Source organism: Prinia subflava, chromosome 8 (genome assembly GCF_021018805.1).
Source record: "Prinia subflava isolate CZ2003 ecotype Zambia chromosome 8, Cam_Psub_1.2, whole genome shotgun sequence".
Classification (NCBI taxonomy): domain Eukaryota; kingdom Metazoa; phylum Chordata; class Aves; order Passeriformes; family Cisticolidae; genus Prinia; species Prinia subflava.
In genome coordinates, this window is record NC_086254.1 from 29496895 (window position 1) to 29516497 (window position 19603).

The following is a 19603-nucleotide window of genomic DNA, read 5'->3' on the forward strand; positions in this document are numbered from 1 at the left end:
ACCTTTCCTGTCCTGGCCGTTCCCGCAGCCCGAGCTGGGGAGACGCAACTTTGCCCCCTTTGGATGGGGCAAAGTTGGGGCAAAGATGGGGCCCGCAGCGCCGTTCGGAGCGGGGGCTCCAGCGCCGGGCAGACCCGCAGCGCCCTCTGAGCAGCCCCGGGCCGCGGCCCGCCCGGTGGGACCGGAGGAACCGCGAGGTTCGGAACGGTCCGAGCGCCTCCCGCCCCACCGCCTCCGTGCCCTCACCAAACATGGCGGCCGCAGCCTCGTGCCCTCTCCATGCAAAGGCCGCTGCCCTCAGCAAAGATGGCGGAGCGGACCGCCCCTTCCCCGGCCGGCTTCGCGGGGCCGCAGACCCGCTGAGGACCGGAGACCCCCGCCCCACCTCGCCCGGCAGGAGGGCTGGGCTGATCCGGAGCTAAGCTGGCCCGGCCCCGGCAGCGCGGAGCGCGGCCGCCCGGCGCGGTCCCGCCCGGCCGCCGCGGTCGCCATGGCGATCGGCCCCGCAGCCAACCGAGTGCCGCTTCCGGTGACGTCAGCGCCGACACGTGGATCCAAGATGGCGGCGTCGGCGGCGATGGTGAGTGCGGCGGGCCCGGCGCGGCCCCGCGTCCCGCCCGCTGTGCCCCGGCCCGGCCCGGCGGCGGCACCGGCGCGGGGCTCGGTGCGGGGGCTCCTGCGCCGTGCTGGGAGGGATGCAGGCCCGGCCTCTGGCCGGAGGAGGCTCCCCGGTCCCGCCCGGGGCCTTCAGCTGCCCCGCGTCTCTCGGCGGTGTCACCTGTGGCGGGCAGAGCTGGGGCCGCCGCTCGGTGCCCAGGGGCCCAGCGGAGCCCAGCGGGTTCCTGTCCCGGCTCCCCCGCGCTCTCTGGACGGCAAAGTTGGCTCCGTTTTTTGATTCACGGCGTTGTCTGGGCAGGAAGGGCCGCGCGGGGGGCTCAGAGCGGGCTGGGCTGCAGGGAGCCCCGGCACCTCCTTTGCCTTCCCTTCCGAGGTGTCAGCCTGGGCCCGCGGCCGGTGCCAAGCACGGAGTCTGTTGCTCTGTGTGTGGTTTTCACAAATGCTTGGTGGTGCTTGTCGGGTCCGAGTTCGAGCAGCTGCTTCACCTTCCCGCGTCCCAGCATCCCTGAATTATTCCTTGAATGCTTGGAGAACTGAAGGTGTTCCTGGTGAGCGTCAGTGTTGCTTCACAGAGGAGAAAACGAGCTTCTGAGACATTTGTTATCTTCCTTGAAGTCTTGTAGGAGTAAAACGGATTTCCTCCTTGCTTTCATAGGGTATTTTTGTGGCAATGCAGGAGTAGTGGCATGGATAAAGGATGTGTGCTGATACAAAGGTCGCTGCTGGCTGGGCTGTGAGGTGACTCAGGAGTGACTGGGAGGGGACTGGGAGAGCTGAGGAGTTTTTTTAATTTGCTTTAAGTATCTTCATACCCTGCTGGCTTTCCCCCAGGCAGGGAGGAGGGAGTGCTTAGCTGGCTTTGAGAGCTAGGGATGGTCCTACTGGGAATTTCCTCGTGGCTCTCTGTTCTGTGAAGGACAGAAAAGGCTGCCAGCATCTCTCCTGGTGTCAGAGGAGCTCTGAAGTCAGTGTGAATGCAGTACTTGTCTCCTTCTGAAGGGCTCTTGGGCCCCTCCAGTGCAGGGTGAGCAGGGCAGGGATGTAATACAGATGAGCTTATCCAAACAGGTATCAGGATCATCCAAGGAGGCAGCCCTTGGAAAAGGGGACTAGTGTCAGGGTGCCATTGGCACTGCTCTGTCCTGCTAATGAAGGTTACATGGGTCAGAGAGCTTGTTGGTTTTATCCCTCCCACAGCGTAGTGAGTTGTGGCTTTTCTCCCTTTCTGTAACTGTATTTAAAAAGTTCCAGTAAGTGAAATGGAATAGGAGAGCTGTGTGAATCCATTTGGACGAATGGCTCTGCACAGGTGGTTTTCCCTGTTTATCTTCAGAGCTGTCTTTGAAACTTAACAGCTCTCGATTATGGCTGTTTGATGTCCCTCTTGCCCTTCTCTGCCAAAAAGAGATGGGACAATTCATGATATCCATCACTGTCACTTCCTATTTCCTTTTCATCTCTTTGAACAAATACTGTGTTCTGTTCTTCAGTGCCTATGTCGATTGTAAAACCCTTAAGACCTAAACCAGCCCTGGTGCATCACCAGCTGAAATCAAATGCTTGAAATAGCTGCTGCTTGAGGGTTTCTTCAAGTTGTTGGCAGTACCCTGGGCAGAGATGTCCTGGGTGCACATGGCCAGGCCATGGATCCTCTGGAGCATGTTGGAGCTGTTGCAGAGTGCCCCAGGGAACAGCTGCTGTTTTCTCTTTCCCTTAAATAAATGCTGGAGTTCAGACTCTGGCAGTGGTAGCTGGAGGGACTACAAGCCCTAGGGAAGGACAAGTGTGGTAATAACTGGATGTTTTAGGGCCTCTTCATGCTGGGTCAGACTGGGATTTAGAGAACAAGTCCTCTGTTTTGGCAAGTGGTTTGTGAAACCTTCTGTGAATTCACAGAAATTGGCAATGTTGTTATAAGTCTGGCTGAATGGGATAAACCTGGGGTTGTCTGCAAACCTCAGGACTAGAGATAATTATCCAGAAGGGCCTTCTTGGAGAGGATTTGTGTGTGAACTTTTGATCTGAGGGACAGGAATGGGTGATTGTGCTTCTGCAGTTACTTCTTTTATTTAGCTCATATTCTCCTAAGAAAGGGTGTCTCTGCATGTCTGCATATCGGAAAATAATCAGGCTTAAGCAATCTGACCTATTTTTGCCTACTTGCAGCTGAGTTTTTCTCAGTCTGGGGTTGTGCATATTTGTTGTGCTACTTGTTGCACCGTTACACGATTTCCTGGCACCTCAGATGCAAGATTGTCATTTGAGGGGGGTTTGTGCATGTTTTTGAAACGCAGATAATTGGAAAAGGCTGTAAAGCTGTGTGTCCTGTTTGCTGGAAGTCTGGGCCTTGCCAGGGCTTTGTGACTGCACCAAAACAGAGCTCTCTGCTGGAAGTTCTGACCTGGCATAGGAGAGAACTCAGCTTGCAGGCATCCCCTGTGTGAGATGATCACCTGGCCAGGTCTGTGAGTTACACAGATATTTTGGGTGGTGTCCGTGGTGCCATTTCTAAGCTGCTGTCTTTGTATGGAGAAGATGAAACACATTTGTCAGTACAAGAGCAAAGGTCCTGATGAGAAAGGCACCTGCCTTCAGCTTCCCAGTGCTCTGCCAGCTCAGGAACCTGCACTGGGCATTTCCTTCATATTTCACTTCCAAAGCTTCCCCCACCTGTTGCATAGCAGCTTCCCCATTTCTTGCTACCAACTGTTTTTTCCTGGCAAGGCTTTACAGAGTCACCCTCTTGTCTTTCTGTTGCCTGGTGCTGCCTGAGTCATCATCATCTGTATGCAAAGACAGCCATATTTCTGCCAAAATTGTCATCAGAAATTTCATCCTCTGCATGCTCATGTGTCTCCCGAGTGTCTGCCAAAGTTCTGTCCTGGTTTTGTCACCTCTCACCCTCTGGAGCACAGGAGGCACTGGTGTGGTTTTGGTTTGTGAGTAACATTGTGTAGCTCTGTCACTTCAGTGACAAATGAGATAAGGGCTGCAGGTTGCTGGCTGCTCTGGAGTGCAGGGTGGGACAAGAATGCAGATTCCTTCCAGTGCTTCCCCTGTCCAGGAGACCTTTCCCTACTCTGTGGAGATCCACCGAGCATTTCCTTTAAATACTGGAAAGGCAAAATTTAGTGTAGCACAGAAAGTAAGAGCCAAATTGCCTTAAGGCAGATTGGTATTGAAGGTCAGGCAGCTTTAACGAGAGTGTTTCCAAGCTGTGTCTTTATGCCTGTTCCAAGTGTATTTGGCTGTGCTTAGAATAGATCTGAAAATCGCCTTTGTAAGCAAAAAAGATCACAGAATCACAGAATGGTTTGGGTTGGCAGGGTCCTTAAAGCTCATCTCATTCCACCCCACTGCCATGGGCAGGGACACCTTCCACTATCCCAGGTTGCTCCAAACTCCATCCAACTTGGCCTTGGATAATTCCAGGGATGGAGCAGCCACAGCTTCTCTGGACAGCCTGTGCCAATGCCTCACCATCCTCACAGGAAAGAATTTTTTCCTAACATACAATCTAACCCTACTCTGTCAGTTTAAAGCTGTTCCCCCTTGTCCTGTACTCCATGGTTTTGTAAATAGTCTCTCTCAATTTTTCTTGTATGCTCCCTTCAGGTACTGGAAGGCTACCTGCATCTGATGATTCAGTATTCATATTTTCTGTAGGTGCCTAGCATTTGCATCTTAAATACATTTTAGACTTTCAAACCCCTGATACTTCTGCCATTTTTTTTTTTTTTTCATCCTGCTGAGTTCCACTAATTCTGGATGCTCTGGTTGGCCCTCACAGGTGTCTGGGCCAAACATACTTTCCTTGCCTTAGAATGAGGCAGGAGGAGGGTGATGGAGAAGAAGGGGAGTGGGGGCAATAAACACAATTTTAACTTCTTTTCCCCCAACCTGAGGAAGGATTCCCATGATAGAGCTGTTGTTTGTCCACACCTGGCCTGTGGAGTGTTCCCTGTGGTGCTGTCAGACTGACTGACAGTGCTGAGGACACACAGGGACAGTGGGGATTTAGTTCCTTACATCTGCAGCATTAGCTCAGGAGTTGTCCCAAACCAAAGCAGGTTTGTGTGTTTTTCCAGTGGTGCCATTCACAGGGAGTTCAGGAAGAGGGACTGAAGCTGGTAGCGTTGTGAGATTAAACCAGAGCTGATGTCCTAATCCAGGCAAGCTGCTGCTGGCTAATACTCTTTAAAGCTTGATTTTCATTTCACAGCCTTCCTGCCCATGCTCGAGCTGGGTTACCTGAGGTAACGGGAGGGGCTGAGGAGGCAGCAAGGTGTGTCAAGTAAGGGGTTTGCTGTGTTAGGGTCTGGGTTCTCCTGGCACCCCCATGGAGCCTGTCTTGTCACCCTGCTCTCTAAAAAAGGGGTGGAAAGGTTTTTGCCATGTTAGTGAGCTTTGTTGTGGCCTGGAGGGGTGAGGAAAGCAGAGTGGAGCAGGAGGGAGTGGTGGTGTGACCGTTCCTTTGGGTGCAGTTCCTGGTGTCACAGCTGACTCCACAGTAACCACTCTGTGCAGGTTGTGGCCTGTGAGCATCCATCTGTGATCAGCTGCAGGGTAACTGCTGCTGTGCAGAGCTGACACACATCCAGTGCCAGGTACAGCCCTCTTCTCTGCTTATCCATGGAGCTTTCTAACACAGGGAGCTCAGTGGGGGCCAGTGCAAAAGTAAAGTAATGGCCTGCTTGATGCTTCATGGTGCAGATAAAAATGGCATTTTTCTTGTTTTCCCTAATTGCAGATGAAGAGGCAGAGACACGCTGAGCAGAAAGTGACTTGATGAGGGTCACAAAACAAAGCTAAGAACAGCTTTTGCGAATTTAATTTCTGTTTAATCACCTGACTGCGCATCCTTTCCAATGTCTGGGATGAACATTTCCAGTGTTGTTGCCCATCCCTGACGTTGTTCCAGTGTTTCTGTTGTATTTTACTGTTCCTTCTTCCTTTTGCAGGAACAGCTGAGCTGTGTGCTGGGCCTGCTGTTGTTGCTGCACAGCACAGACTCGTTCTACGTGCCCGGGGTGGCTCCCATCAACTTCCACCGCAATGATCCTGTAGAAATAAAGGTAGGATAAACGTGCTGTTAGTCTGTTTGGTTTGGTCTTTTTCTTCTTTTGGTTTTTTTTTTTCCTTTTTTTTTTTTTTTTGTACCATAGCAGCTAAGAGGGGCTGGAAAGTTAAATTTGGGGATCCTGATGCTAAAATTTTGGGTTCAGATATTTCCTGTTTCCCAGTGTTCAGGTTCCAACATGATTTTCCTGTTCTTGCCCCTGATCTCTTCTACAAAATTCCTTCAGCTGTTGCACCAAAGTCCTCAAGATGTTGCTCTGTTTGGGAAAAGGGACCCTTTCTCACTGTGGCTTTGAAGTGAATTTAATTTCTCCAGCATTGTGCTGACTCTAAAAGTGCTTGTGCAGAATGTGCCTTTGGGTGGAAGATGAATGGTGGAATAAGGTTTGAATCAGATCTTCTCAATACTTAGGTTGCTTGTGCTGTGCCTTTAGGGAAATCCATAGGAAGCTCTTCCCCAGTGGAGGTGTTTGTCCTTGAGCCTTGCAGATCTTTCAGCCCAGCCTTGCTAAGAGCTGTTCCTGCGCACCATTGCTGGTACTCAATGACAGAGCTGCTGCACCTATCCATGAGGAAGCCAGGCTTTGCTTTCAGACATCAGTGATTTATAGCCCATTTCATTTATTTTCCTGAAGCTGTGGCCTCTGTCTCAGCAAATCCAGCACCCTCGGGGCTGCTGAGGTTGGCTGCTCCCACATGAAGCACAGTTTTTCTTTTTGCCCACAAACTGCCAGACATAGGCTATTTTTAAGCAAATTAGACTTGCCTGTGGCTACAGTAAGCTTCCCAGAAGAAGACGCTTTTGGAATGGCTGTTCTCAAAGGGATTTCAGGAGCCAAATGCTTCCTCAAGTGCTTAGGCAAGTCAGTGTGTTTGCCAGCACTCTTCCAATAAACAAGCTTGGCTGTGTTACAAAACACTTCTATTTTTCAGAGCAACTGTGGCCTTGGCTGTTGTGGTATGTCTCTGCACTTCCCTTGTACCCTGTGATTTGTGGAAACTCTCCAGGAATGTTTGTGGTTGGTCACCTTGTCTTCCCAGACCGAGGGCTCTCTGGCTTTCCTTACAGAGATTAAAATTGCTGAACTCTCCATAGCACTGGAGGCCAAACCTCTACATCCAGTGGGATTTGAATTTTTGGTTGAGGAAGTCTTGTATGAAATTCGACTCTTGAATGTCTTTTGAGCTCTTTGTTGTTTCTTAGGACTCCACTGAGACATAAATTTGTGAACCCACCGTACTTTGTTCTTTGAGTGTTTGTGAATGAATTGCTACTGGAAGTCTCTCAGGAACATCTGTCTCTTATACTATTTTTAATCTAAGTAGTAGTAGTATCTTCTGGAAGTGAGCTTTATAGAAGGTCTAGAAGTAAGCATCAGCTTCTGGATGATGCTGAGAGGACAGAAAATTATCTGAAGTTTTTTTCTTGGGGATAATCCTTCCATTCTTCCTGCAGGCTGTGAAGCTGACGAGCTCCCGGACCCAGCTGCCGTATGAGTACTACTCACTGCCCTTCTGCCAGCCCAGCAAGATCACGTACAAGGCTGAGAACCTCGGTGTGTACCTGTCAGACAGTGTGGGGGGGTGTTTCCAGGGGTAAAAGCAATTCCAAGTGTCACTTCTGCTGAGCTGAGAGAATCTGCTTCCTCTGATTCACTGTGTGCAAACACCAGTGCCTGTGTGTTGGACAGAGGAAGTGCTCGTCCTGAAGGAGAGCGAGTAACCTGCTTCATAAGCAGTGCTTGAGACTTCCAACAAAGTAGCTATACTGATTTGCAATCTTATCCTTGCACTTAGGGTAGCAAAGGAGACTTGCTGTGGTCCCTGCAGCTGCACAGTGCCTGGCAGCAGGATCAGCAGCAGGAGGCCTGGCAGTCTCCAACCCTGCCCATGTTTTCCTGTTTTCCAGGTGAGGTTCTTCGAGGGGACCGAATTGTAAATACACCTTTCCAGGTCTCCATGAATGTGGAGAAGAAATGTGAAGTTCTGTGCAACTTTCCCAACAAGCCAGTCACTCTGACAGTGGAGCAGAGCAAGCTCATCGCCGAGCGCATCAGGGAGGATTACTACGTCCACCTGTGAGTCACCTCCAGCATGGATTTGTGTCCGGGGGAATTTGGTGCTGTGCACAAATTTGATGTGAAATCTGTTTTCAGCATTGCTGATAACCTCCCTGTGGCAACACGGCTGGAGTTTTATTCCAATCGTGAGGAAGAGGAGAAGAAGAAGGAGAAGGATGTGCAGTTCGAGCATGGATATAGGCTGGGGTTTATGGACGGTAACAAGGTATAGAATGGAGGTGCTGTGTGAGGGTGCCTGGAGGAAATCTGGGTGCCTGTTGGAGGTCTGCCAGAGAGGATCAGAATTGGGAATGCAACCAAAAGGTTTTAGTAATACTGGAAATATGAGAAAGGTCTCCTTTGGGCAGAAGAGGGTGGGTGTTAGAAAGGTGGGAAAGCCAGGAGTCCTTGCTTTTATTCACTGGGTAACTTTAGACAGGATCAGGCAGTGGTTTGCCCTCAGTAGAGCAAAGGCACTGTGCCCCCAAGACTGGCTGATCTCTGGTGTTGGAGTCTTTAGTTTTCCCTCACTGAAGCTGTTTTCTGCAGTTGTTGCTTCTCAGCTTTGCCTCTTCTTCCCATGGGGTGCTGATGTTTTATTTTATGTCACTGTTTCAGTTCTACCTGCACAACCACCTCTCCTTCATCCTTTACTACCACAGAGAGGATGTGGAGGAGAGCCAGGAGCACACCTACAGGGTGGTGCGCTTCGAGGTGATTCCCCAAAGCATTAAACTAGAAGGTAAGAGACTCTTGGGGAGGGGAGCAAGGGGGAGGAATCTCCTGTGTGGACAAAAGTTGGATGCCACTGACATATCAGGGTGCCAATTGTTGCTTCACAGGGCACAGTAAAGAGTCTAAATTACAAGAATAATAAGCCACTTTGTTATTAAGTACCAACAAGAGAGACATATCTATGAATTGCAATCCATGGAAAATGAATTCCTGTAAAAAGATCTGAGTTTGAGGTTTTGGGGTTGGATTTTTTTGTACTGTGTCATCTGTTATGAGGCATGCCTGACATTCTAGCTCTTGCTGTGGCACAGATCTCCCTGACTGGGACACTCTGTGCTGGTTCAGGGACACACAGGATGTTTGGAACTGTTCTGGGGGATTGAAATGTGAAAATAATGGTTTGGGGAAAACACTCCTACCTCAGTGAGCCCAATGGAAAAAGGTGTCTAGAAGGGCAGTTGCTCATGGTGTGGATCACCCCACGCAGCTCCCCCCTGGCAGGGCAGGCAGTGCTGCAGAGGTCTTGTTACTCACTGTATCATGTGGAATAGAAGATTTGTTCATGGTCTAGATCCTTGGCTTCAGAACCTCTGGCTTTTATCCTTCCAGTTAAGGAGAGCCCTGTGCATAGCTTTCCTGAAAGTTAGTTAATGGTGCTCCACTGCTGGTCAGGAGAATAGTTTTGCAAACTGCAGAGCAGGTGAGCAAGGAGCGAGTGCTTCCCCACCTGGAATTGCTGCGGCCCACTGCCCTCAGGATGATGCTCCAAGGGAGAGGTGGTGTCAGAGGAAGGGCTCACCGTGTGCTGTGCTTTCCCTTACAGACTTGAAGGCTGATGAGAAGAGCATGTGCACCCTGCCCGAAGCCACGGGCTCTGCCCCTCAGGAAATAGATCCTACTAAAGAGAACCAGTTGCTCTTCACCTACTCTGTGCACTGGGAGGTGAGGCAGTACTGGGGAGTTGGCTGGCAGTGATGCTCCAAGTGTCACTGGAGTAGTGGAAGACATTGGGAATGTGCTGGTATGAGGAGAACTCTCCTGTTTTTTCAGGAAAGTGACATTAAGTGGGCTTCCCGCTGGGACACCTACCTGACCATGAGTGATGTGCAGATCCACTGGTTTTCTATCATTAACTCGGTTGTGGTTGTCTTCTTCCTTTCAGGTGAGTGGATGTGTGGGGAGAGGAAGGCTTTACCATTATCTGCAGGGAATTTTCTTTAAGCCTTAACTGCAGGTGGCTTGAGGAGGATGTGGCCACGTCTGAACCTGGTCAGAAGGAGCAGGAAACCAATTTAAAGCCTCCCAGTTCAAACAGTGTCCTGTGGGGTCAGGCAGTTAGCAGCCTTTCTCTTACTGGGGTCATTAAGGGAGTAAAAAAACCCACAAGAAAGTCACAATGCCCCATTTCTGCTGGAATACTGCCTTCCCTGCTCCTTGGGGTTTTGTTTCTATCTTTGCTGATGACTCAAGACCTCCTCTCCCAGCCAGAACAGTGTGTTGGCAGTTGCACAGCATGAGAGCAGCACAGCCATGTGGGAGCCTCTGAGCTGAACTCTGTGCTTGTTTTCAGGGATTCTCAGCATGATCATCATCCGGACTCTGCGGAAGGACATTGCCAACTACAACAAAGAAGATGACATTGTATGTGTTTGTTCCTTGAGCTGGATTAGAGGGAGGGAAGCACAGGCCAGGAGGGATCCAGGGTGCAGACCTGAATGTATTGTCTCCTCCCTTGCCCCTCTTTTCCTTTGAGCCCAGGCCATGGGAGGGGCAGTTGTGTTGTGCTGTCACACACCTTTTTCTGCCTGAACAATCAGACACCAGTTCAGATGTCTTCAGACCTAAGCAGTGACTGCAGACAGCTCTGTAAATGTGTGCCCTGGCACTGATAATTCAGGTCTCAGCTGTTTTTAGCCCAAGAGGAAAGAAGTTTCTTGGCTAGAGTGGTAAAATTCAGTAGAAAAACTGGATCCAGGGTAGTTAACCTCTTAGGCTGGCTGTGGTAGGACCTTAATTTCCCCTAGCCTATCACATCTAAAAAACCTCCTTTTTCTGTTGTTGCTGTAGGAAGATACCATGGAGGAATCTGGTTGGAAACTTGTGCATGGAGATGTCTTCAGGCCTCCACAGTACCCTATGATCCTCAGCTCTCTCCTGGGTTCTGGAATTCAGCTCTTCTGTATGATCCTGATTGTCATCTGTAAGTGGCACATGTTGCACGGGGTGGCTGTAACACGAATAATTGTTCAAGGATGTTTGACATCACCCTGTGCTCACCTTAGCTGGAGTGAGGCCCATGAAGCTGCTTCCTGTTGCCATCAGCCTGGGCTCGGCACTGGATGCCATTGCCCAGCTGAAGGCAGCTTTGTGTGGTTGTATTTCTTTTGCCGAGCCGTGAGCTTTGGCTGATAGTGGGCCGGGAGACTTTTGCACAGGTGTGCCTTGCTTGCTGAGCTGCACCTGCCCCATCCCTGGGGAAGCTGAGGCTGAAGCATGGTCTGTAGCTGAGATCAAAGCTGTGCCTTCCTCTGTGGCCACTGCTGGAGGCTGTGGGTGTGTTATGCTGTGAAGGAAATCGGGCTAGTGCAGAGGTTGCAGGCAGCTGTGGGCTGCGGATTGGACAGGCCCCTGTCCTCCAGCTGCTGCAGCACACATCCCTCAGAGCTGCTGTTCCTTGTCCTGTTTCCCTCTGCAGTTGTTGCTATGCTGGGGATGCTGTCGCCTTCGAGCCGGGGCGCACTGATGACAACTGCCTGCTTCCTCTTCATGTTCATGGGGTAGGTGCCTCCATGGCTTCTCCCCTGTGCTCTCCTGCCTCTTCCCTGCAACAACAGCTCATTTTCCTTGTCTTGGCTTGTTTCTGTCCAGGGTTTTTGGTGGATTCTTTGCTGGCCGCTTATACCGGACTCTGAAAGGCCATCGATGGAAGAAGGGAGCTTTTTGTGTGAGTCTTGGATGTTCTGTGCTGTTTATCCAGGTTTGCTCATGGCAGGATCTGTGGATAAGCTCCACATGTTTGTGGTGGCTGAACACAGTCTGGCTGTGCTGCACATTTGCTGTGGGTTGAGTCCTTGTAGCTGTACAGAAAAGGCACCACCAGAGTATGTACTAGAGCAAAGAGGATTGTCCAAGGTCTTCCCCACAGCCCAGCTCTGTGTCCTTATCCTGTAGCACAAGGGACACGTCCCCCACGTGTGCCTTGTAGGAGAAATGGACTCATTCCATAGGAACATCTGGCTGATGAGTCAGGTGCTCTCTCTTACACCGTGGTTCATCTTGCAGACAGCAACCCTGTACCCGGGCGTCGTCTTTGGCATCTGCTTTGTCCTCAACTGCTTCATCTGGGGGAAACACTCCTCTGGTGCGGTAGGTGCCACCCTCAGCCTGGGGCTGGCTGGGTGGGAGAGGGTCACTGGGCTGATAGGGACTCACTTGGCTTCCCAGACCTTTCCAAATGGGTGACTGGAGGGTTGGCTTGGCCCATGACATCAGTCCCCAGGGCAGGAGAGCTGTCAGCCTCACTTCTGTGGCTCTTGGTGTGATTCCAGGTGCCTTTCCCTACCATGGTGGCCTTGCTGTGCATGTGGTTTGGGATCTCCTTGCCCTTGGTCTACCTGGGTTACTACTTTGGATTTCGCAAGCAGCCGTATGACAATCCTGTACGGACAAATCAGATTCCCAGGCAGATCCCGGAGCAGAGGTGGTATATGAACAAATTTGTGGGGTGAGTGATGAGTGGGAAACACGGTGAGTTAAGCCCCCTCCTCCCTGTCCCCTTGGGTTGCTGAGTGTCACCCTCTGCTGCTCTCTGGACATGGACAGATGGCAGATCAGGGTCCTTGAGACCACATGGATAATTTGGATTATTGATGGTACATGTTCAACAGTGGGAGCAGCTGTGCCATTGCCTGTGAAGTTTAGTAATCTGGGAATGTAGAGCCTTTGCTTGGAGTTTTCTGTGTGGTTACAAGGAATTTTTAATGTCCAGACAGTTATATCGTGCTGCTTATGGTTTTTGTTTCTGCTCTGCAGGATCCTCATGGCTGGTATTCTGCCTTTTGGAGCCATGTTCATCGAACTGTTCTTCATTTTCAGTGTAAGCATTTAACCCACTTTCCTCCTCAATAGGGTTCCTTTCATGCCAAAGCTTTTGAAAGGGAGAGGGCTTCCACTGGAGCAGTCTTCTATTTCTGTAGTCTCTGAAAGGGGTAGCTGGTTTCTTCCAGACCATTCAGTATTTTTCAGAGAGAGCTATGGGACTCTCCTGGTGGTTTGAAGGGTTATGGTAAAGACAAAATTTGCTGTAACAGTACATCAAGGAGGGATTCCACTGCTACCCGTTTTTCACCTTGTATGGATGGAGAAGATTTTGCTGTTCCATTGCTTGGGAGATGCAGGGGAATGAACAAGCTACCTCAGAGCTGTCCTTGTGCACCTTTTTGCAACCTGAATCCTCTGACATTGTGAAATGCATTAGGTCTGTAGTTTCATCTGGGTGAGGCTGAGGGGCTCCTTATTTTCCCCTGGCTGGCTGCCAGAAGTTAGTCCCACATTCAGTGATTGATCACAATAACTTGGAAACAAATTTGTGCTGTATGTTTATTTCAGGCAATCTGGGAGAACCAGTTCTATTACCTTTTTGGCTTCCTCTTCCTGGTGTTTATAATTCTGGTGGTATCCTGCTCCCAGATCAGCATTGTCATGGTTTATTTCCAGCTCTGTGCTGAGGTGAGATTTCATTGTTTGTAATTTGGGTAGCTGTGGGTACTTGCTCCTGGAAAAGCACAGATCACATTATTGCTGCTACACAGATGTGATTGTCCCTAATGCCTCTTCACTCTCAAGGCAATTAAAGCTCCTTGATTATCTCTTGGGCTGGGAACTGTGATTTCACATCAGGAATTTGGCTGGGCACAGGGTGTTTTGAGCTGTTCCCAAACTGTTCCATTCCATCCACATCCAAAACAAAATGCAAGGCTAAATGCGAGCCATGTCCTTGGGCAGCAGGTGCTTTGAGCCTGACTGTCAGCATCACATCTCTTGGTTTGGAAACGCTTTTGTGACAAAAAAAAAAAGTCCCCCAGTCCCAAGCTGTGGATTTCCTTTGAAGGAAGATGGGCGGTCTTCTCCCTGTCCTGGAAAGGTCACAGATTCCCTGAGGCAGTGCCTGGGGAGAAGAAAGTCAGGGGGATAACGAGGCTCTTTACCCTATCAGGATTACCGCTGGTGGTGGAGGACCTTCCTGGTGTCTGGAGGATCTGCCTTCTACGTGCTCATCTATGCTGTCTTCTACTTTGTGAACAAGGTATTCCTCCTGGGTGAAAGTGCCGTGGTTTTGGGGGTGACCGTGGGCTTTGGGAAAGGAAATGTTGTGCCTGCTGAGTTCCAGTCTGCCCATGCCAGCCCAAGACAGTGCTGACAGCCCTTCCAGACAGGAGAGAGGAGTGTGCCCCAGAACTTGTGCAGAGCAACATTCCTTGACCCCACCTCAAAGGGGATCTCCCTTTGGCTGCACAAAAATGAAAGCTTCCCTCTGCCAGAGAACCCCTTGCAGAGGGCACTGGTGGTTTCTCGCCTGGGTGTGTTATTTTGCTGACTTTTTCATCCTCTTCTGTTTCAGCTGGACATTGTTGAGTTCATTCCCTCCTTACTGTACTTTGGCTACACTGCCCTCATGGTCCTGTCCTTCTGGCTCCTGACGGGCACCATTGGCTTCTACGCCGCCTACATGTTCGTGCGGAAGATCTACGCCGCCGTGAAAATCGACTGAAGCTGGAATCCCCCAGCAGGAATCACACACCTCTGAACACGTGTCCTCCCGGAGGGACAGGGACATCTTCTCCCAGCTCTTTTTAAAGGAAACAAAAATCCAGTGGGAGAGTCACAAGAGAAATAATTAACTCCTCGATTTGGAATGTAACTTTGGCACAGTGTACATGGATTCTGGGCTACTTCTGTGGGGAAAAGGGGTCTGTAGATACCTTACATTTTAACTTTATTATCCTGTTCCATATTTGAGGGAGTTTTTTAGCAGAGAACTATCCCTCTGTATAAGTAAACCCCCTTTTTGCTAATCCATCCTTTTTTTTATGTTGATGATGAACGGATTTGAGACAGCAGTGGAAACATTTGTGAAAACGTTTTCTTCCAGCCCCTGGGGTGCTCTAGGATTCAGGGAGACTCTTCAGACAAGTATCAGACTGGGTTTTTCTCCTGCCTTCGTGTCTGCACAGAAGAGGGAGCGTGACTATGGCAGAATAAGCGGAGCCTGAGGCTCACCCAGCGGGAGTCCGGCGCACTCCGATCACCGAAGTCCTGGCTTCAACTTGTTTACAATTTGCTGGAGGTGCCATTCAGAGCCTGGGAAGTGCAATTTCACCCTGAGAGAGCTTGAGCAACCTTTGGAATCGCTTCTCCCTCCCTCCCTCCAGCCTCGGACAGCACAGGCCACTGTGGGAGGGTGGGATTGCCTCTCCTTCAGAAGGCAGGACAGACGTCCTGCTGGAAGTGATGTGGTTGTGCTGGAATACAGGACTGGAAGGATGTGTGAGGTAACTACAAGAGTTTGTTCCTGTCAATAGCTCTGCTCTGGAGGAGTGAGGAATCAGGGCAGGCTCCTTCCTGGGAATGCCACTGGGATCCTGCAGAGCCTGCAGGGGATGGCTGCGGTGCCGTGGTGTTAGTGCCAAGTGATCTGAGGCAGTGTTGGGCCTGAGCTGCCCCAGGGCTGTGCAGGCTGTGCTGAAGGGGCTGGCACAGGCAGGTGGCCCCATGAGCTGTCCCATGGCTGGGAGTGTGGCTCTCTCGCTGGCCCTGTGCTCTGGCTGCCCTTGCTGCTCTCTGCTCCTCCTCTGAAATTCTCTACCTCCAGGGAACAGGAAAAGTGTACACCCCATAGCTGTATTTTGTTCTTCTCCACAAAAAACAGTCCAAGCTCTCCTGGATAGCTGGCATGGGCTCTTTTCCCATGGCTCGATGCCTGAATTGGCCCGTGGGAAGCTCTTTTTAAAAGAGGTTAAAGTTGGGTTGTGTGGTTTGTTTTATTTTATTTTGGTCACTTCAGTGATGTTTATCAGTAAAAGGGTTCCACGTTGCAGTGAAGGCTCCTTCCATCCCCACACTCACTGGATTCAGCCAAGACTACAGAGAAGAGGTTTTTTTTAGTGAGATCTATGAAAATTTTTCTTTTTGGAGTAAGGTCTTCCAATGACCAGCTGCCAGAGGTCACATCATTCCAACCCAAAACTGTCCAGAGCCCTCCTTGCTCCCAGGGAGGGCTTTGGGGCCTTTTTAAACCCCAACTGCCATAAGTTTCCACCAGGTCCATGCAATGGCCTGTGTCCCTTCCTATTGGCCCTGCCCATCATGCCAAAGTCTAATCAGCCAGGAATCATGGATGGAAAAAGGGAGGAGGGGATGCAACTGTGAGCCAGCTGTGCTGTGGAGTCCTGTGTCAGTTCTGATTTGAGGTCCCTCTCTGAGATTTTCGTTGATTTTTTTTCTTTTTTTTTCTTCTGCCCCTGCCCCAGTGGAGAGGCTCAGCCAGCATTGATTTCTCTCCCTTCCCTGAAGTGTTTTCTCTGTATTCTTTGTAATTTTTAATTAATGTATGTATTCTTTGTGTCCTATTGTAAATAAATCTGCCATTGTCCTGTCATCCTGCTCTCTTGGGTTGTCCTAAGCCACCTCTGGAGGATTTCTTTTTGTAATGCTTGGCCTGTTCGATACCCACGTGGTCTGTGATGTGTGGCTTCAGCCAGAAGCAGAGCTTGGAATACTCTGGTTTTCTTTGTAACATTTTTCTCCTGGTAAACTAAGTTTCTCCCAGTGTGGCATGCCCTGAATGCTGCCAAATATTGTAATTATGCCACCAGTTGAGGTGTTTGGGTCTGCTGGTGCTGTGTGCTGGGTAAGATCATTTGAGCAACTCGTGTCTCGTGTGAGATGTGTTGTTTGATGTGCGGCACTGGTGGGCAGAGCAGCAGAACTGTTGGAAGGCAGTGCTGGGCAGGGCTTTAGAGCAGCAGAGGGAAGAGCACAGCTCTGAAAATGAGCTGCCATTCCCTCCTCTGAGCAGGAGTTTGAGGAGTGCTGCTGGTGTGGAAGCTGGGCCCTCAGCATTGGCTTCCAGCTGTATTGGCTTCCCAGAGCTTGTGTGTTTCTGCTGGGGGGGTGTGTGGCAGATCAGTGAGCCTCTGCTGGGATGCTGGCTGGGGGAGGCAAAGTGAATTCTCTTTTCCTGAGATGGTTTGCCCAGCAGAGCAATGGATGTGATTCCCCCAGGTTATGGAATACAGTCTTGAGGGCTGCTGAGTGTCTGTGAGTGAGACCAGAGCTGGCAAATACTTGAATCAAAACTCAGAAATCATCAGAATAATCCCTTCTCCCTTTAAAAAGGCAAAGGAAGCTTCAGTTCCACCACCAGGACAATCCATGTTGAACTCACTTCTCATTTTTGGCAGATGAGTGTATTCATATTCTGTCAGTCCTCAGCACCAGGGGAAAGCTGCTGAGGAAAGGGCATGTTTTAAGGGTGGCTGAATTAGGAATGAAAACTAGAGCTGAAAACTAGATCATTCTTAGACAAGCACCTGACACTGATCATGGCTGTCAGCTTTTCATCCATGTTCTAAAGGAGAATCCCAAGAGGGCCCTGTGTGCTTTGCCCTGTTTCATCTTCAAATGCTGCTGGTGCCTGCAGCCAGTTGTAGCTTAAGCTGAGGTTTGGTCCTGGTTCTCCAGCCTTTGGGGAGCACAGCCTGTCGGGGTTATTTAGGATGGGGAGTGGGCTGGACTTGTCTGAAATGGTGCCACATGGGCTGGAAAGTTTAGTGAAACCAAGTGACCAGAACTTTCTGTCTAACAAACATTATTCTCCTTGACAGGGGATAATGGTGTCTGCTGTGGCTGCCTCCGCAGTGGGGTGCTGGTTTTTTGTTTTTTTTTTTCTTGTGGGTCTAATTCTTTGCTTGGAAGAAATTTAAAAACCTCTGTGGCTTCCTCTAGGGAACTGTATCTTTGACCTGCCTTTTGATTCTGTCTTGTCTTAATCCAGTCAAAACCCAAATGCCCCTCCATGAAGACATCTGGGGTAGATCATCCAAATGCTTTTAATAAACAACTTCATTATAAAAGATGCTTTCAATTTGAACTTCATTTTGCAAGAGCTAATTTTAGTGTTGAACCGTACATTTCCTAATGGCACTTAATTACAATTTAAAAACCTTGTTTACAGCACCCAAACTACTCCGTTAAAAGAGGTTATTCACGCTGTGTAAAAGTGCTAGAAAGTTTGTTTTTAGAAACGCAGTTGAGCTTTAACAATGGGAAGTTTCTGGCTTTGGCAGCTGTAGCTGCAGGGAGGGAGGTCAGGCACGGGGCCTGTCCAGAACCAGCGCAAGAAGGGACAGTGAATGCCAGCCCTGGAGAGGGACAGGACACTGTGGCTTTCCCATCCCCTCCCATGGCTAACCCCAAACCCTTCACCTTCCAATCGGATGTTTACAGGCTCCTGGGGCAGGTAGCAGAGCTTGTGCTGGGAGAGGGTTCTTGGTATGATTTGTGGCTGCAAAGGTAACTCAGCTTTTCTTCCAGCAGCAGTTTCGGAACTTGGCTGCTCTCAGGGGTTCTACAGGTTCTTTTCTGTGCTTCTTGTAGCCACCCTGGGTCTCAAGAATACATCAGCAGATGAAGAACAGCTCTGTGTTCTTCAGTATCTTCATTTAAGGAAAACACTGGTTCAAATGTTATAAAACAGTCTTTCTAAAAATATCTCATAGATATCAGGGATCACTAAAGTGGGAAAGCTCCACAAAGCATCAAGGCTGAGGCACTCAGTAGGGTGAGGAGAACTCAAACTCCAGAGTGGCTTCCAGCAGAAGTTCTGGGATGTGCTGCAGTGTGCAGGCTTCTGCAGCCTCCCAAGGCACCCTGAGGTGGGCTGTGCTGCTGAGGGCTGTGAGCAAAGCTCATGTGTCACCTTCAAGCACAAGGCACTGACTACAGAGGGAGAAGGGCTGCAGGCAGGTCTGTCCCTGCTCTGTCCCTGGACACTCAGCCAGCCTAGCCTGTCCCAGGTGTTGGAGGCTGTCCCTGTCCTGCAGGCCCTGGAGCTGTCCCCAGTCCACTCAGTACATTCCATGCTAGAGCTCTTATCCCCTTGCACAGCAGTTCAAAACAAAGACACAAAAGTGAGGGATGGTTGGTTTGTAACAAAACATTTCAATGTTGAGGATTCTTCCCCCAGCTGAAGAGGTGACCTATTTATAGTAATAAAAAAATTAATTCCAAGTTCCCTGGTTATCTTCTGCAATGCTTTTAACTTTCCTTGTCACTGTGATCTGACACAGAGAAGCTCCCTGTGTGTCATGTATGCTCTATTTCCATGCTGGTATTTAGGCACTGGTGGAAAGGACCACGCAGACCTGGCTTCAGCCACGGGCAGAGTGAGGAAGGTGCTTCAGGCTCCTCCTGCAGCCCACCTGTGCACATGGAAATAAAATGTACTTTGAAGAGGAAAGCCATGCTCATCTCCTGGTGTGGATTTGTGAGCAGCAGAAGGTGATCTGTTTTCTGAACACCAGTTGTTTTTACTCAACCTGTTTGCATGCCAGTCTGAACTGTTAAGTTGGCCTGTGGGAAGATGTAGAGCTGGCTCCAGGTAGAGATTGCAGACTGTACCCCAGGAGAAAACTCCTTACCTGCAGCCACAAGAATAGCTGAAACATGTAGGATTCCTAGGGGATCCCAGTTATTCACTAGAAGGAAGCAAGTCCATCTCTGGGAATAGCCAAAGGTGAGCCTAATGTGAGTGTGCATGGATTGTGCAGCAGGGACAACAGAACCTGAGACCTGGTGGGGAAGAGGAATAGTGGTCCTGTAAGGCAGCTGGATCAGTGGGGATGGTATCTCCCTGGCAGCTTCCAGCTGCTTTCCAAGAGAGGATCAGTGGCATGTGAGGGATGCCAAAGCTGGGCAGGGGGGTGAAAAGAACCTGGGCTTCCCTGATCCAGCAGACCAGGTTAAACCAAACCACCTTCTCCTACTGCACAGAGGTCGGCCAGGATGGGATTCAGAGCTTCAGGTGGCAGCTCCCATCTCTTGGAACTGGG

General features: G+C 50.0%; 1 protein-coding gene across 1 annotated transcript; it reads left to right on the forward strand.

Annotated features, from left to right (window-relative positions):
- Window positions 1–6: 6 nt before the first annotated feature.
- Window positions 7–16149, forward strand: TM9SF4 (transmembrane 9 superfamily member 4). Its single transcript, XM_063404501.1, has 18 exons — window positions 7–580; window positions 5580–5693; window positions 7154–7253; window positions 7607–7775; window positions 7854–7983; window positions 8376–8499; window positions 9316–9434; window positions 9543–9654; window positions 10063–10133; window positions 10560–10692; window positions 11188–11269; window positions 11361–11436; window positions 11775–11858; window positions 12041–12216; window positions 12525–12588; window positions 13101–13220; window positions 13708–13797; window positions 14113–16149. The coding sequence occupies exons 1-18, from the start codon at window positions 86–88 to the stop codon at window positions 14260–14262; spliced, it is 2409 nt and encodes an 802-aa protein (XP_063260571.1). The 5' UTR covers window positions 7–85; the 3' UTR covers window positions 14263–16149.
- Window positions 16150–19603: the final 3454 nt, after the last annotated feature.